This window comes from Mus pahari, chromosome 15, assembly GCF_900095145.1.
Source record: "Mus pahari chromosome 15, PAHARI_EIJ_v1.1, whole genome shotgun sequence".
In the NCBI taxonomy this organism is placed as follows: domain Eukaryota; kingdom Metazoa; phylum Chordata; class Mammalia; order Rodentia; family Muridae; genus Mus; species Mus pahari.
Genome location: NC_034604.1, coordinates 44,647,226 through 44,660,887, shown reverse-complemented (window position 1 = coordinate 44,660,887; position 13,662 = coordinate 44,647,226). Strand labels below are relative to the sequence as shown.

Genomic DNA, 13,662 nt, shown 5'->3' with positions numbered 1-13,662 from the left:
AGCTGGCCAAGTGGAATTAAGATCTGCTCAGATGCAACATGACAAGTTATAACTTGGGATTATTGGCAGAGAAGAAGGTATAGTAGCTTAGAGGGTTGATATCTGCCCAGCTCCAGTGCATTAAAGGCTTATTATAAAAGTTGTGTGTCTTTTCTCAAGGAACTGAATAATCAAAGGTGGGGTAGAAACCCTGACTAAGAATAAATACTTACTACAACAGAAACTATGTTCCCAACACCATATGTCGCCCTCACCATGGTAGAAACAGATGGAACTGTGCAAGGAGAAGACAGTCTGTCACCCCTGCTCCCTGATCAGGACCAAATGGCTCAGGGCTCTACCTTGAATGGTCTTCGGCTTGCTGGCATTGCTGAAGTCACAGATCTTCTCCCAGTTGTCCCTCACTGCCTCGGGAGTCATGGGCTGATTCCGCTTCCTGACAATGGCTCCAAGGGTTCTCTCCCAGCGCACTAGTCATGGAAAAAAGATGTGAGACTGAACTCATACCTTAAAGACACAACATAAGATGCTTAAGAGCCCATCTTCAAGAGAAGGGAAAATCATAGAGAAAGGAATACATTTGTCTCTAAAATGCCCGTTAGCAGACATGTTACTTTGTAGAGAAAGATCTGCAGGTGAAGGCTGAGGGAGAACAGGAGCACAGCGTAAGGACAGAAATGGGTGAAAGTGCGGAAACCTACCATTCCCCAGGATAAGCAAGCCTCACCAAGTTAAATGACACAGAACTAAATCAGATTTAAAATAAACTTTAAAAAATACATGTGAAGTTGAAGAGAGAACTTCCCTAGCTCTGTCAGGAACTACTAACAGCAGAGTCTCTTGCTGGACCTAAAGACCAAGATACATGTGGTCCCGCCAAAGGCTCGGCTTACAACCACAGATCACTCTCAGAGGTGCTTCCCTCTCGGTTTACAAATGAAGACGGGCGGGACAAAGCTCTGCCGCTGTGACCTGAGAACTGGAAGTGACAGTGAGCAGAGATGACAGACCTCTGTCACAAACCCTGTACACCATGGCCACCATTCTCGGCTTGTCCTCCTTTCCTACAGCCCCACCAGAACCACGCAGGGGCACAACAAGTACTACTGCTCTTGAGTTCTCTTAGAGATTTAATGCTGTTTTCTTCTGTAAACATTCCATAGGAATAACTACCTACTAATAACATTTAAACATGATGGCAAAACATTGGTGACCATTCAATTTAAGACATCTTAAAGATATGAAAAAGATGACTGTTTCTAGATTTTTTCCTACTGTAAAAGTGTCCATGTGTAGCTGTTACTGCAACACTTATCTTGATATTTTAAATAGGCATCATAGAGACACTCAAATTGAGAAATATAAGTCGCTTTGTGTTTAACTAGACTGGAGTTATTGATGCATATATCATATATATTTACAATATGTGTACCAATATCCTCCAGTGATATCAGTCTTCAAACAATTCAATTAATTCTATGATTAATTGTGATACCAACAGACAACTAGGCTGAGATCCTGAATTTTTCACATCTTTTAATGTTATAAAGCAACTACCATATTTGAAGCTCAGAAGGTTTAAGAAAGGAAATATCAAAGGAATGAAGCCAAATTAATTCACTATTGGGAACGGGGAATTCCCGCAGCTCATCTGCAGCCCGTGTGTGTGTGTGTGTGTGTGTGTGTGTGTGTGTGTGTGTGTGTGTATTCATATTCTCACTCTCTCTCCTGACATCTTACAGTCTAAAAAGAAGAGAATAACATGAGAGAATTGGAGAAGCTGCCTGTCCATCTAGAACAAGCTCCTCCCATCTTTCAGGCAGTTCTCTCTCCCACTCACTGGTCTGATGAAAGCAAGAAGCATGTGGGAAGCCAGAGCCATTGGGGGATAGAAGTCAACAAAACAGAAAGCAGAGTATCTGAAGAGGGGAAGATAAACCAAGTGCAAACTATAGGGATAACATAGGTCCTTAAAAGTATGAGAGGCATGCAGAATAATACCCATGCTGTAGTACCTTTTGCTGGACCAAGTATTCAAGTCTGCCTAAGAATACAAGAGCTCGTGTCTCTAGCTGCATATGTAGCAGAAGATGGCGTATTCAGCCATCATTGGGAAGAGAGGCCCCTTGGTCTTGCAAACTTTATATGCCCCATAGAGGGGAACGCCAGGGCCAAGAAGTGGAAATGGGTGGGTAGGGGAGCAGAGTGGGGGGAGAGTATAGGGGTCATTCGGGATAGCATTTGAAATGTAAATGAAGAAAATACCTAATAAAATAATTAAAAGAAAAAAAAAAACAAGTGATTAGGCATTTGACAAGACCCTGATCTATCTCTAATGGCTAGACAGGCTATAAAAGGAGAAAGTCCATCAAAATCCAAAACCCAACAGAGACTTACATTTTCCAATCCATCCTGCTCCAACCTAACAAAGAGAAGGAAAAAGACATATCATCTAGTGTAAATCATTATAAGAACGCCTTGGTTATATGGAGTACTAGGATGCTAGCTGACACGAATGAGGCAATAAAGCTCCACCCCCTGGCTCCCTGCCTTGCTGATTGATGTCTGTCGATGGCATCAAAGCAGAAGCCTGCAGCAGGCAAAGCCATGGGGCTTAACGGGCTGAGACAAGGCAAAGAACCACACTCTGATTTTCACAGGAAAAGATAATGCGTTTTATTTCTGCAGTATCGTAGAAATCCTTTAAGCAAGCCTTAAAAGGGATAGATAGTATCTGAGTAAAGAAACTCATCCTTCTTATACACTATTAGCCAGACCTTATTGGAATTTCCCGTGCATAGCAGAGGAAACTCACCACAGCAGACACCACAGTGGCTCTAGGTTCAACAATGACTTCTCATCAATGTCTGCCTTTACTCTGCTTCACTAGGCTTTACTACAGCCAACTAACGGTGGGCTAATCAGCTGTGGCTGTGACCACACACGGGCAGAGGGGAACTGGGAAACTTCTCAACGTCTCAAGAAGGCGGCTGAGAACTTCCTAACGCTGGCCTTTCGATGCAATCCTCAAACTACCTGTCACTGGTTATGTAAAAACAAACCAGCACAGGCCACCTTTCTGACTGACCCAAAGCTTTACACTAAGCAACAAGTCTGGCTGGCTATCTCCTCCCATCTAAAACATACGCTCTATATTAGGGACCACACAGAGCCACCTAAACTGACGGCAAAGTCAGAGCCGCCATAATACAATGTGGTTATTTCTTCCTTTGCTAGCTGGGAAAGACAGGGCAGTCTTCTTGCCCAAGGCTCATTCTGGGAAGAACACAGTTTCCCTGTCCACCTCAGCAAACACTGCAAGTGGCCCTTCTCACAGCGGCTGGCTCTTTATTTCCTCCCACTTGACCTGATTTGCTATCCTTGCAAAGTGTATTTCCTGATTTCCATCTCAGGAAAATCTTTCCAAGCCTTTCCTCTGGTTTCCCTTTAGTCCTCTGGAAGGTGATCTAGGGTCAGCTTCTCCAACCTTGGACCACATCACCTGACTGAGATGTTCCTCCAGCTATCTGCTAACAGTATCACCTTTAACCCCGTGGGCAAAGTAACAAGCTACAAACTCTTCTCATGGGCCAAAGCAACCGCACCAGACGGACTAATCTGCAACTACCACTAACAACGCCAGAAATCTGTCAGAACTTTGCAAAGCATACTTATGGCGCGGTGGTTAAAAGTACTAGCTGCATTTCCAGCGGTTCTGAGTTCAATTCTCAGCAATCATGGTGGCTCACAACCATCTATAAGGGAATCTGATGCCCACTTCTGGCCTGCAGATATATATGCAGCAGAACACGCATACATTAAATTAAAAAAAAAAAAGTCCACAAGATAATAAAAGAAAATAACAACATAAGACTTTATATGTATGCATGATCTTAGCTGTATGGCAGTACAGATGAGGATGTATAAAAGGTCCATCTAAAGAAAAAAATCTATGTAAAACGCACACCTAATAATAAACTGGAAGGAGACATTTAAAAAAACATTAACAGTAGTTCTGTGGATAGTAATGTGAGGCTTTTATTTTATCCTATTCACATTCCTGTGTATATAAGATTTCCACAAGCTGGGCAGTGGTGGCGCGCGCCTTTGATCCCAGCACTTGAGAGGCAGAGGCAGGCAGATTTCTGAGTTCAAGGCCAGCCTGGTCTACACAGGGAATTCCAGGACAGCCAGAGCTATACAGAGAAACTCTGTCTCAGTAAAAAAAAAAAAAAAAATTCCACAAAGATGATACATTAGTTTGTGTGGTTAATAATATATCTAGAAAGAAGTAATATTTTGGTTCCTAACTGGGTAAAAAGAGGTCAGACCAAATTTCAAACTCTAAGCGACTCAATATGATTACATTTTTTTCTATTCTGTAAAATTATGGGTGCAAAGTTCTTTCTGCATCTAATTTCCATAATTCACATTCAGTTGCTCTGATTAGAAAGGTGGAGGCACATATCTTTGCTCAAATATATACAGACCTGTTTTCCTTTATTCATCAGCTTTTAATTCAAATCAAATTAGCTAATGACATATTACTTCACACTGAAGGAGGGATTTTGCTAAGAAATATTTTGTATGTTATAGTCAATATACAATAGATTCATTACTGACAGAATTTTAAAAATGGGGTAGTGTCTAATATACAACAGTTTAGGCTAAAAGAAAAAGATCAAACACAAATGGATATGGAAAAATATGTAAATTAGCTGAGGTGATGGCCCAAGGGCTTAAATTCAATCCTTAGTGTAAAAATGATTCCAGCAAATGGTGGAACTGTATGTAGCTTTTGTTTTACAATAGACATTGAAAGCTTCACAATAGGGAGAAACAAACGCTTTCTGCTGAATTTAAAATAAAAAAGCTGTATTTATTGATCTGTCACAAGTCAAGCATAGTATCTACTGTATTTATAATTAAAGTTGCCAGAAGGAACCATTAGCCTCCAGAGCCAAGGGATTTAAATGATCTGTAGTTGTCACAAAGACTCAAGAAAACTAAAGCTCTGGGAGTTAACTCACAGTCACCCTGCAAGACATCGAGTACAAACCAAACATTCAATACAGACACCCTGCAAGAAGAAAGTGCAGACCAAACATTCAAATTCCAGCCTAGCTGACTCTAAACATCTGCTCTATCATTCAGCTTATTAAATCAATAAGACTTTCTATATTTTACTAAACACAACAAATCAGCCACATTGTACTTAGGAAAAAGAATTAAAAATGCACAACTACAGGAAAACATTTGTAATAATGTCACTTTCTACAAAGAAAAAAAAAAAAAAAAGGGACACGGCTCTACATTTGTTTAAAACACAGTGGTGCTGTGTCACCCAAGTAGAACCAAACTCCCATCCTGTCCCCTCGGCCTGCGGAGTGCTGGGATAACAAGGTACACCTCCTTCCCTGGTTTAACACTTGTTCCATATTAACTTATAAAAAAGTACAAGTCAAGTGATACAACTGGTACAGACCTTTCCAAATGTAAGCCTGTGGGACATACTCATGTACACTGTTGAAAATTTAGTTAGAGAAACAATGCTTTAGGACAGCAAAAAAGTTTCAAAATACCTCAAATAAGCCACCATTTTCGTCACAGCTCTCATGGCAAAGCCAAAGTACCAGTGGGGCCACGTACTCCGGCTTCAGGGCTTCAACAATATCTGAAACAAAGACAAGCGCACCCATGACCAAGAGCACATACAGGCTTCGTAAACCCTTTTACTCTCTGGAAACATCTTACATAAATAACCAAAGACTTTTAAAATAAATGAGAACAACATTACATATTATTAATCTAAGCGTAAAAGGCTTTAGAACGTTTTCATCCCAACTAAGAAACCTAACATCCTCTCAAGTTTCTTCAATCACAGGCAATGAGTGTGTCTTTTAACGATGAGTAGCATGTATTCACTGAAAAATAAAATTACCAAAGCTGCCTGAGCAAGGACTGTTGAGTGAATAATATAAAACTTGGCAATCTTGGATAGCATTCATTCTCAAAGTTATTTTACTCTGCCCACTGTTTAATAAGCATCCAGGAAACTAGGAAGGGTCCTTGGTAGGTGTAAGTGCTGAGAACGGCTGGGGCAGAACGTTCTGCTGTACTGGAGCCTACAAACTGTAAGAATGCTCTCCCACTGCACTCTGAGAGCGTCGGGTTAGTGTAAAAATGAACTGTTACTCAAGGCAAGCGAAGACCTGAACTACAGCGTCGGCTCTGCTATGCAACAAACTGAGGAATGTGAGCATATGGCCCAACTCCCCCACTCCTGGATCTTCATCAGTAAATTTAAAGTACTTTCCTTATCTATGGTACTTAGATGTTCCAAGTACAAATGAGAAATGACTAGATCCTAAAGTATGTTATTTGTTTATAATACCTTATAATTGTACCTAAAGGATAGTGTACATGCAAATTTTAATTGATACAGCCCAATACCCTGATGAATACTTTGACATAAATCTAACTGAATGTTGTATGTACTTTTGCTCACCAGTCTTTGCCTAGGCAACTCTATTTTTCTCCTGAAAAACTGATACTTTGTTGCTCAAGCATCAAGGATACTGTTATTACAAAAGAGAGAGGAATCCTAAACACAGAAAAGGAAGAAAGTCTCTACCCAGAGAACACAGGAAAGAAACTGCAGAGCAGGAACAAGAGGTGACCCAAGGACTAAGAAGGAGCCCTCCGGGCCAGGCTGTAAACCAGAAACCCCGGCTGATGACACAGAGGAGGAGAACAACAAGAAGTGGAGAAGACATGAGCAAGAGTCCAAACAAACAGAAGAACAGTGAGGTAACAGAATTAGAAAATGTCTCTCAATAATAATCCAAAATGTAAATGCTCTTAACTTTCCAATTAAAATATGCAGATTCACAGATTGGGTTTTAAAACAAGATGCTTCAGTTGTTGTCTCTGAAATAAATACACTTTACTGGCAAAGACACACAGTGCAAAACACTGAAAAAACAACGGATGTCAACTTACTGAGCAAGCACAAGCTAGACATACAGCAGTGTAGATATGATGATAACAGAAAAAGTAAACCTCAAACCAAGGACAGTCATAAGAGTGAAACCAGGCCAACATCTTACTAACAGACGACCCAGAAAGAACATGGGATGAGCTAAAGTGCTTGTTGCTCAAATGTAAGGTTTGGATCCCCCAAACCCCACACCAATGCCAGATGGGCGTGGCACCCTTCTTGTTCTAGCCTCAGGAGACAGTGACAGGGGATGCCAGAGCAAGCCAGCTAGCCAGACTAGCCATACAGACACACTCTTGATTTGACTGAGGGACACTGCCTCAGTGTATAAGATGGAGAAAGATGACTCAACCCAGGGTCTTCGCATGCACAAAAACACATGCGTGCACACCCACCAGCACACATAAACAAACAAAAACCACAAAAAAAAAATGAAAAGAAACTGAAGACTTGGTACCTACATCTACAGCAAAGAATAAACCCAGCAACCAACAGTATAAAAATAAAAGCTCACACAAAGCCCAGTTTACCTGTTTTTACTGCCAAAGCATCATGTTCCGAATCCAGCAAACATTGAAAGCCAGGCTAAAAGGCAGCAAAGAGTGCCAGAGCCAGGTTCAGACACAGCAGACTTGGGAATTATCAAATTGGGAGATGAAAACAACTAATGAATATGTTACGGGTTCTAATAAAAGAGAATATATAAAGACAGATGGATACCAAGCGCACAGGTGGAAACCATGGAAGCAAAAGAAAATAAGCCAGTGAAGCATCGCATGCTCTCTCCTAGGAAGAGTCCAGACTGACAAACTCCAGGAAACCAGAAGGGGCTGTTCATAACAAGAGCATACGGTTCACAAAAGAGGCTATGGGGTAACATGATCCAAGTACAGTACATAAAGTGTGAAACTGTAATGGGACCAGTTATTCTAGAGGATTCATATATGTGAAGAAAACGTTACAAAGAAAGAAAATGCTAGCAATCAGAATCACTCTAAGAGAAGTGAAGAGTCATGTGTGACGATCTGGCACTATAAGATCCTGAAACTGCAAGGCAGAGAGAAATGGGAAGGAAGCCACCTGTGGTGGCACGCCTGTAAACGAGGGCTCAGGAGGCTGAGACTGTAGGATCGAGAGTGCAGGGCCAGACTGCTCTACACTGCAAGTCCCATGCAAGCAGACACGGTGTAGCTAGACCTGTCTCAGTAAGCAGAGTGAAGAGAAAAAAACAGACCAGAGTTATAAAATTCAGAAGCGTGTAGCATGTACAATAGAAACAGAGTAAGAAAGAGAGTGAAGAGGTGTTGAAAGTAACTATGGCAGAGAGTTACCCAGAATTACCAGGAAATGTGCATGACTTAATCAGAGAAAGATCTACTTTAGCTCACGGTTTTACAGGTATCTGTCCATTGTGCCAGAGAGGTATAGTGGAACAGAACTGTACAACTCACCACAGCTAGAAAGCATAGAAGAGACAAGAAATAGGCAGAGACAGGAAGTGCACAGAGGTAAGTGTGCCCTTCAAACACATGTCCCAGTTACCTACTTCCTCCAACCAGGCCCTACCTTCCTGTTCTCTTTCCTATTTTGTTAACAATATGTTTTTGCATATACACATACATCAAAGTATAATTGTGTTCCTCTATTTCTTTATCATGTAATATAATATCAAGTGAAATATCATCAGTGGTTATATTAAATTATGAGACACTAAAAGACTAAGTGTTTCTCACAGGACATTGCTACCTATTCTAAAATTTATAATTAATTTGTGGTTGTGCGTAAGAAAGTTGTATCCTGTTAGGCAAAATTATGACTTGGTTATATTTTCATTTGGAAGTTAAGTGTAGCTTGTGATGGTGGTGGTACATGCCCTTGTTCCCAGTACTCAGGAGGCAGAGGCAGGCAGATCTCTATGAGTCTGAGGCCAGCCTGGTCTATATCACATCAAGAGTTCCAGGACAGCCAGAGAGACATGGAAAAACCCTACCTCCATCTCAAAACAAACAAACAAACAAGACTCTGGGCATTAAGTCTGACCTAGGGAGATGCTGACAAGAGGTAGACTTGTAATAGCTACATCTCAGTAGTCAACTTAACTACACCTGGAATCAACTAAACCCAAGCAGCTGGGTCTTCTTGAGTAGATTATTTGAGGTGTGGAGACCCTAAATCTGTATCATCAGAGGCGGGAAGATCCTCCCTAAATCTGGGCCACACCTTCTGGTGACATGGAAGAAGAAAGCTTTCACTCTGCCTGCTCGCCTCACTCACTGGCAAGTTCATCTATCCTGCTGCTGACGCACTCGTTTGCTGGAGATAGAACCCACTTCTTTAGGATTATGACATAGACTGAAGACCAGCTAAGACATGTAGCCCTGTAGGCTGAACAACTTCTGGATTCTTCCTTTTCCATGCTGGATTGATTAGCTGGACCACAAACTGTAAGCCATTCTAATAAATCCACATATATATGTGAATATGTGTGTATATGTGTGATATATTAGTGTGTGTGTATATATATATGTGTGTGTGTATATATATATATATATATATATTATATATATGTGTGTGTGTGTATGTATACACATATATACATACATATCTATATTCTATTAGTTCTATTCTTCCAGAAAACTATACCTAATAAACCAAAGAGCCCAAATAACCATTTAGTGAAATATTTAGTATTGAAAAAAAAAAAGCCTCCAACCTAAATGCCAATGAAATAAACCTTCAAAAGTCAAGTCAGAGAGGCAGATCAATGAGTTCATGGCCAGGCTGATCTACAGAGTGAACTGCAGGACAGCCAGGGCTCCACAGAGAAACCCTGTCTCAAAAAATAAACAGAGTAAATTTAGAGTTAGAATTGGATGTCTGCATGTAGAAGAATGCAGATGGATCCATATATACCACCTTGCACAAAACTCAAGTCCAAGTGGATTAAAGACATAAAACCAGATATAATGAACCTCGCAGAAGAGAAAGTACCTTGAACTCACTGACAGAGGAGGCAACTTCCTGTACAGAACACTCATAGCACAGGCACTAAGATCGACAACTAATAAAGGATCTCATAAAACTGAAAAGCTTGTGTAAGGTAAAAAACGTTATCAAAGAACAAAATGGCAGCCTACAGAACGGAAAAAGATCTTCACCAAACCCATATCCAATAGAGGGCTAATATCCAAAATATCTAAGAACTCAAGAAACTAGGCATCAAAAAAAAAAAATCCAAATTTAATCTAATTTAAAAATGGTGTACAAATCTAAACAGAGAATTCTTAATAGAGGAATCTCAAATAGCTGAAAAACACTTAGGGTCAACATCCTTAGTCTTCAGGGAAGTGCAAATCAAAATGACTTTGAGATTCCAAACATGAACAGCCACTATGGACATCAATACGGAGGTTCCTCAGAAAATTGGGAAGTGATCTATCTCAAAACCCAACTATACCATTCCTGGGCATATACCCAAAGGATGCTCTACCATACCACAAGTACACTTGCTCAATAATGTTCATACCAGCTTTATTCATAATAGCCAGAAACCAAAAACAACCTAGATGTCCCTCAACTGAAGGATAAAGAAAATGTGGTACATTACACAGTGGAGTATTAGTCAACTGTTTAAAAATAAAATTACATCATGAAATTTGCAGGCAAATGGATGGCACTTGAAAAAAAAAAATCATCCTGAGTGAGGTAACCCAGACTCAGAAGACAAACATGGAATGTACTCATTTATAAGCAGGTATTAGCTGTTAAGAAAAGGATAATCATGCTACAATCCACAAACCCAGAGGCTAAGCAACATGAGGGCTCAGGAGGGAGGGGGGATGGATCTCCCTGGGAAGGGAAAATAGAATAGATTCTGCAGATGAACTAGGGGCAGATGGTGATCAGGTGGCAAAGGGATGGAGGGAGAGAGTATGAGGAGAGATGAAAGATGAGAGAGTATGAGGAGAGATGAAAGATGACTGGACTTGGGGGAGGGAATCTAACGCAGTCGAAACATCCTGGAATAGCACCTGAATGGGTTATCTTCTGCAACCAAGCAAGGCTTCAAGTGGTAGAACTGAGACACCAACCCAGCCACAAAACCTTCAATCTATAACCTGTCCTGCCTGCAAGATGTGCTGGAGCAATGGTGTCTCAGAACTTGTGGGAGTGGCCAACCAATGACTGGTCTAACTTGAGGCCCATTCGACAAGAGGGAACCCATGCCTGACACTGCCAGGAAGGCAGGAACCAGAAGCTGGATGGCTCAGAGACCTAGAGTAGACCCAAACACAACTGAACAGAAAAAAAAGTCAATGACATGATTCCTAATGATATTCTGGAATCATCATAGATCCGTGCCTAAACCAGTGGTCATCAGCTGATTGTATCAGATGCAGAAACCCATAGCCAAATGTTAGGTGGAACTCAGGGAAACCTGGGTGAAAGAGAAGAAGAAAATACTGTAAGAGGCATAGTGATGGAGGACTCCAGGAGAATATGGTCCACAGAATCAACTAAGCAGGGATCTTGGGGTAATCACAGAGACTCAAGTGACAATATGGAGCCTGCATGGGTCTGCACCATGTCCTCTGCATATATGTTATGGTTGTGTAGCTTGGGATTTTTGTGGGACACCTAACAGTGGAAGTGGGGGGGGGGGGAATCTAACTCTTTGGCCTGCTCTTGGGACCCTTTCCCTCCTACTAGCTGGCCTCATCCAGACTTGGTGTGAGAGTTTGTGCCTAGTCCTACTGTAACTCATTAGATGATGTTTGGTTGATATCCCTGAGAGGCCTGCTGAAGGGAAATGGAGGAGCACTGACTGGAGCTGGGGGAGGAAGCTGAGAGGAGTGGAGGGAGAGAAAACTGTGGTTGGAAAGTAATGTATGAGAGAAGATTAAGGAAAAAGGAAAAAGGGAAAAAAAATCTAAGGGAAGGAAAAAAAAAAAAAAGAGTAGGAGGCAAGCCACACATGGTGGGAAATATATTTGCTAAAGATGTTTCCAAAATATACAAATACTTAAAACTCAAAAAAGGAACCAACTCAAGCTAAGAATGAAGGTGCAGAAATTCAGGAGGTGGAGGCTAGCTGTCAAGTTTGAAGCCAGCTTAGGCTACACATCAAGATCCTATCTGGTGATCTTAGTTTAATCCACAGAACCAGGCAAGGGTGGAATAAGAAAACCCATGTCACAGTTAACCTCTGACCCACATGCATTGCATAACATGTACCCATAGGCAAACACCGTGGGCACACCCAGAATAATAACAAGGAGTAAATCAACAGATACTTCACAGAAGGAAATAAGTGCCACAGCACTGTAAGAAAATGCCCAGCATCACTGTCATCAAGGGATCGCAAATTAAAATAATAACATCATCTCACTAGCTAACTATTAAAAAGACTAAGATTCTATTTTGATTTGGCAAATGCTGGCAAGATATAGCACAGGAATTCTAAGTCAGTGCTGGTGGAAATGCAAATGATGAAGACACTGTGAAAGACCATGCAGTAGTTTCTTACACAGATAAAATAGTCTTGCAAACTATCCAGTAATCACATTTCTTAGTATTTTCTCAAAAATTAGAAATTTATGTCCATATGAAACTTAGATGTGAATTATTGGTAGCTATCTTCTTAGGGTTTCTTTCTATTCCTAGGATAAAAAACCATGACCAAAATAAATGTGGGTAGAAAAGGGCTTATTTCATCCTCTAGGGAACACAGGGCAGGGACTCATGGCAGAAACCTTGAAGCAGGAACAGATGCATAGGCCATGGAGGCCTACTTGTTCCCCATGGCTTGTTCACCCTGCTTTCATACACCATCCAGAACAACGTGCCCAGGAATGGCACCACGTGACATGCCCACCAGCATCAATCCAATCAGAAATGCCCTACGAGCCAATGTGGTGGGGGGCATTTTCTCAATTGAGTTTCTCTCTTCCCAAATGACTCTAGCCTGTGCCAAATTAACATAAAAACTTGCTAGCACAGTAGCTTTATTACAACAATAAAATAAAACTAGCAAAATCAAACAAACAAAACCAGAAGCAACCAAGATGCCCTCGTGGGTAAGTTAATAAACAAACAGTGGTGCTCCCACACTGTGGACTACATCCACACAATCCACGAGTCTCCCCATCCAGAAGGAAAGGGGAAGAAGTAAGTGCGGCACTGTAGGATTCTGTGTGAGTGGACACGTGAGGGTATGTATTTGTAAGAAGTCTTACAGATGTATAGGACAAAGTGAGTCCTAATGCAACTGTAAACCTTGGTTAACAACAATAAATCAGTATTAGTTCATCAGTTATAACAAGACAGCACGGATGTTAGAGGAACCCAGGAAAGGAACATACGTGAGAACTCTCTACACTCTAACCAATTGTTCTACAAAGCTTCCTATAAAGCAAAGTTGCTCCAAAAATAAAGTATGTTATATTCCATATTTATGCTATGCACTTCATATTGTACTTTATATGATCTAGATAAGTAATCTACTATTATAAATGTGTTGTACTTATTATAAAATAGTAAGAATGTTAGTACCCTGTCGACAGAAATATGTGTGTATATCTAGATATGCAGAGAAAAGGGATAAAAGTTTGTTTCCAAAAGGGAAAATTAATGATCATTTCCTATAGTCTCCACTGTACTCT

General features: G+C 40.9%; 1 protein-coding gene across 1 annotated transcript in view; it reads right to left on the bottom strand.

Annotated features, from left to right (window-relative positions):
• Hsd17b4 (hydroxysteroid 17-beta dehydrogenase 4) overlaps positions 1-13,662 on the bottom strand; it is a 74,978-nt gene that overhangs the window by 38,406 nt on the left and 22,910 nt on the right. The window contains exons 9-11 of the mRNA XM_021214208.1: positions 5,583-5,674; positions 2,398-2,422; positions 342-470 (exon numbers count right to left, since the gene is read on the bottom strand). Of these exons, the coding sequence (XP_021069867.1) occupies positions 342-470; positions 2,398-2,422; positions 5,583-5,674 (246 nt within the window). The remainder of the gene's footprint in view (positions 1-341; positions 471-2,397; positions 2,423-5,582; positions 5,675-13,662) is intronic.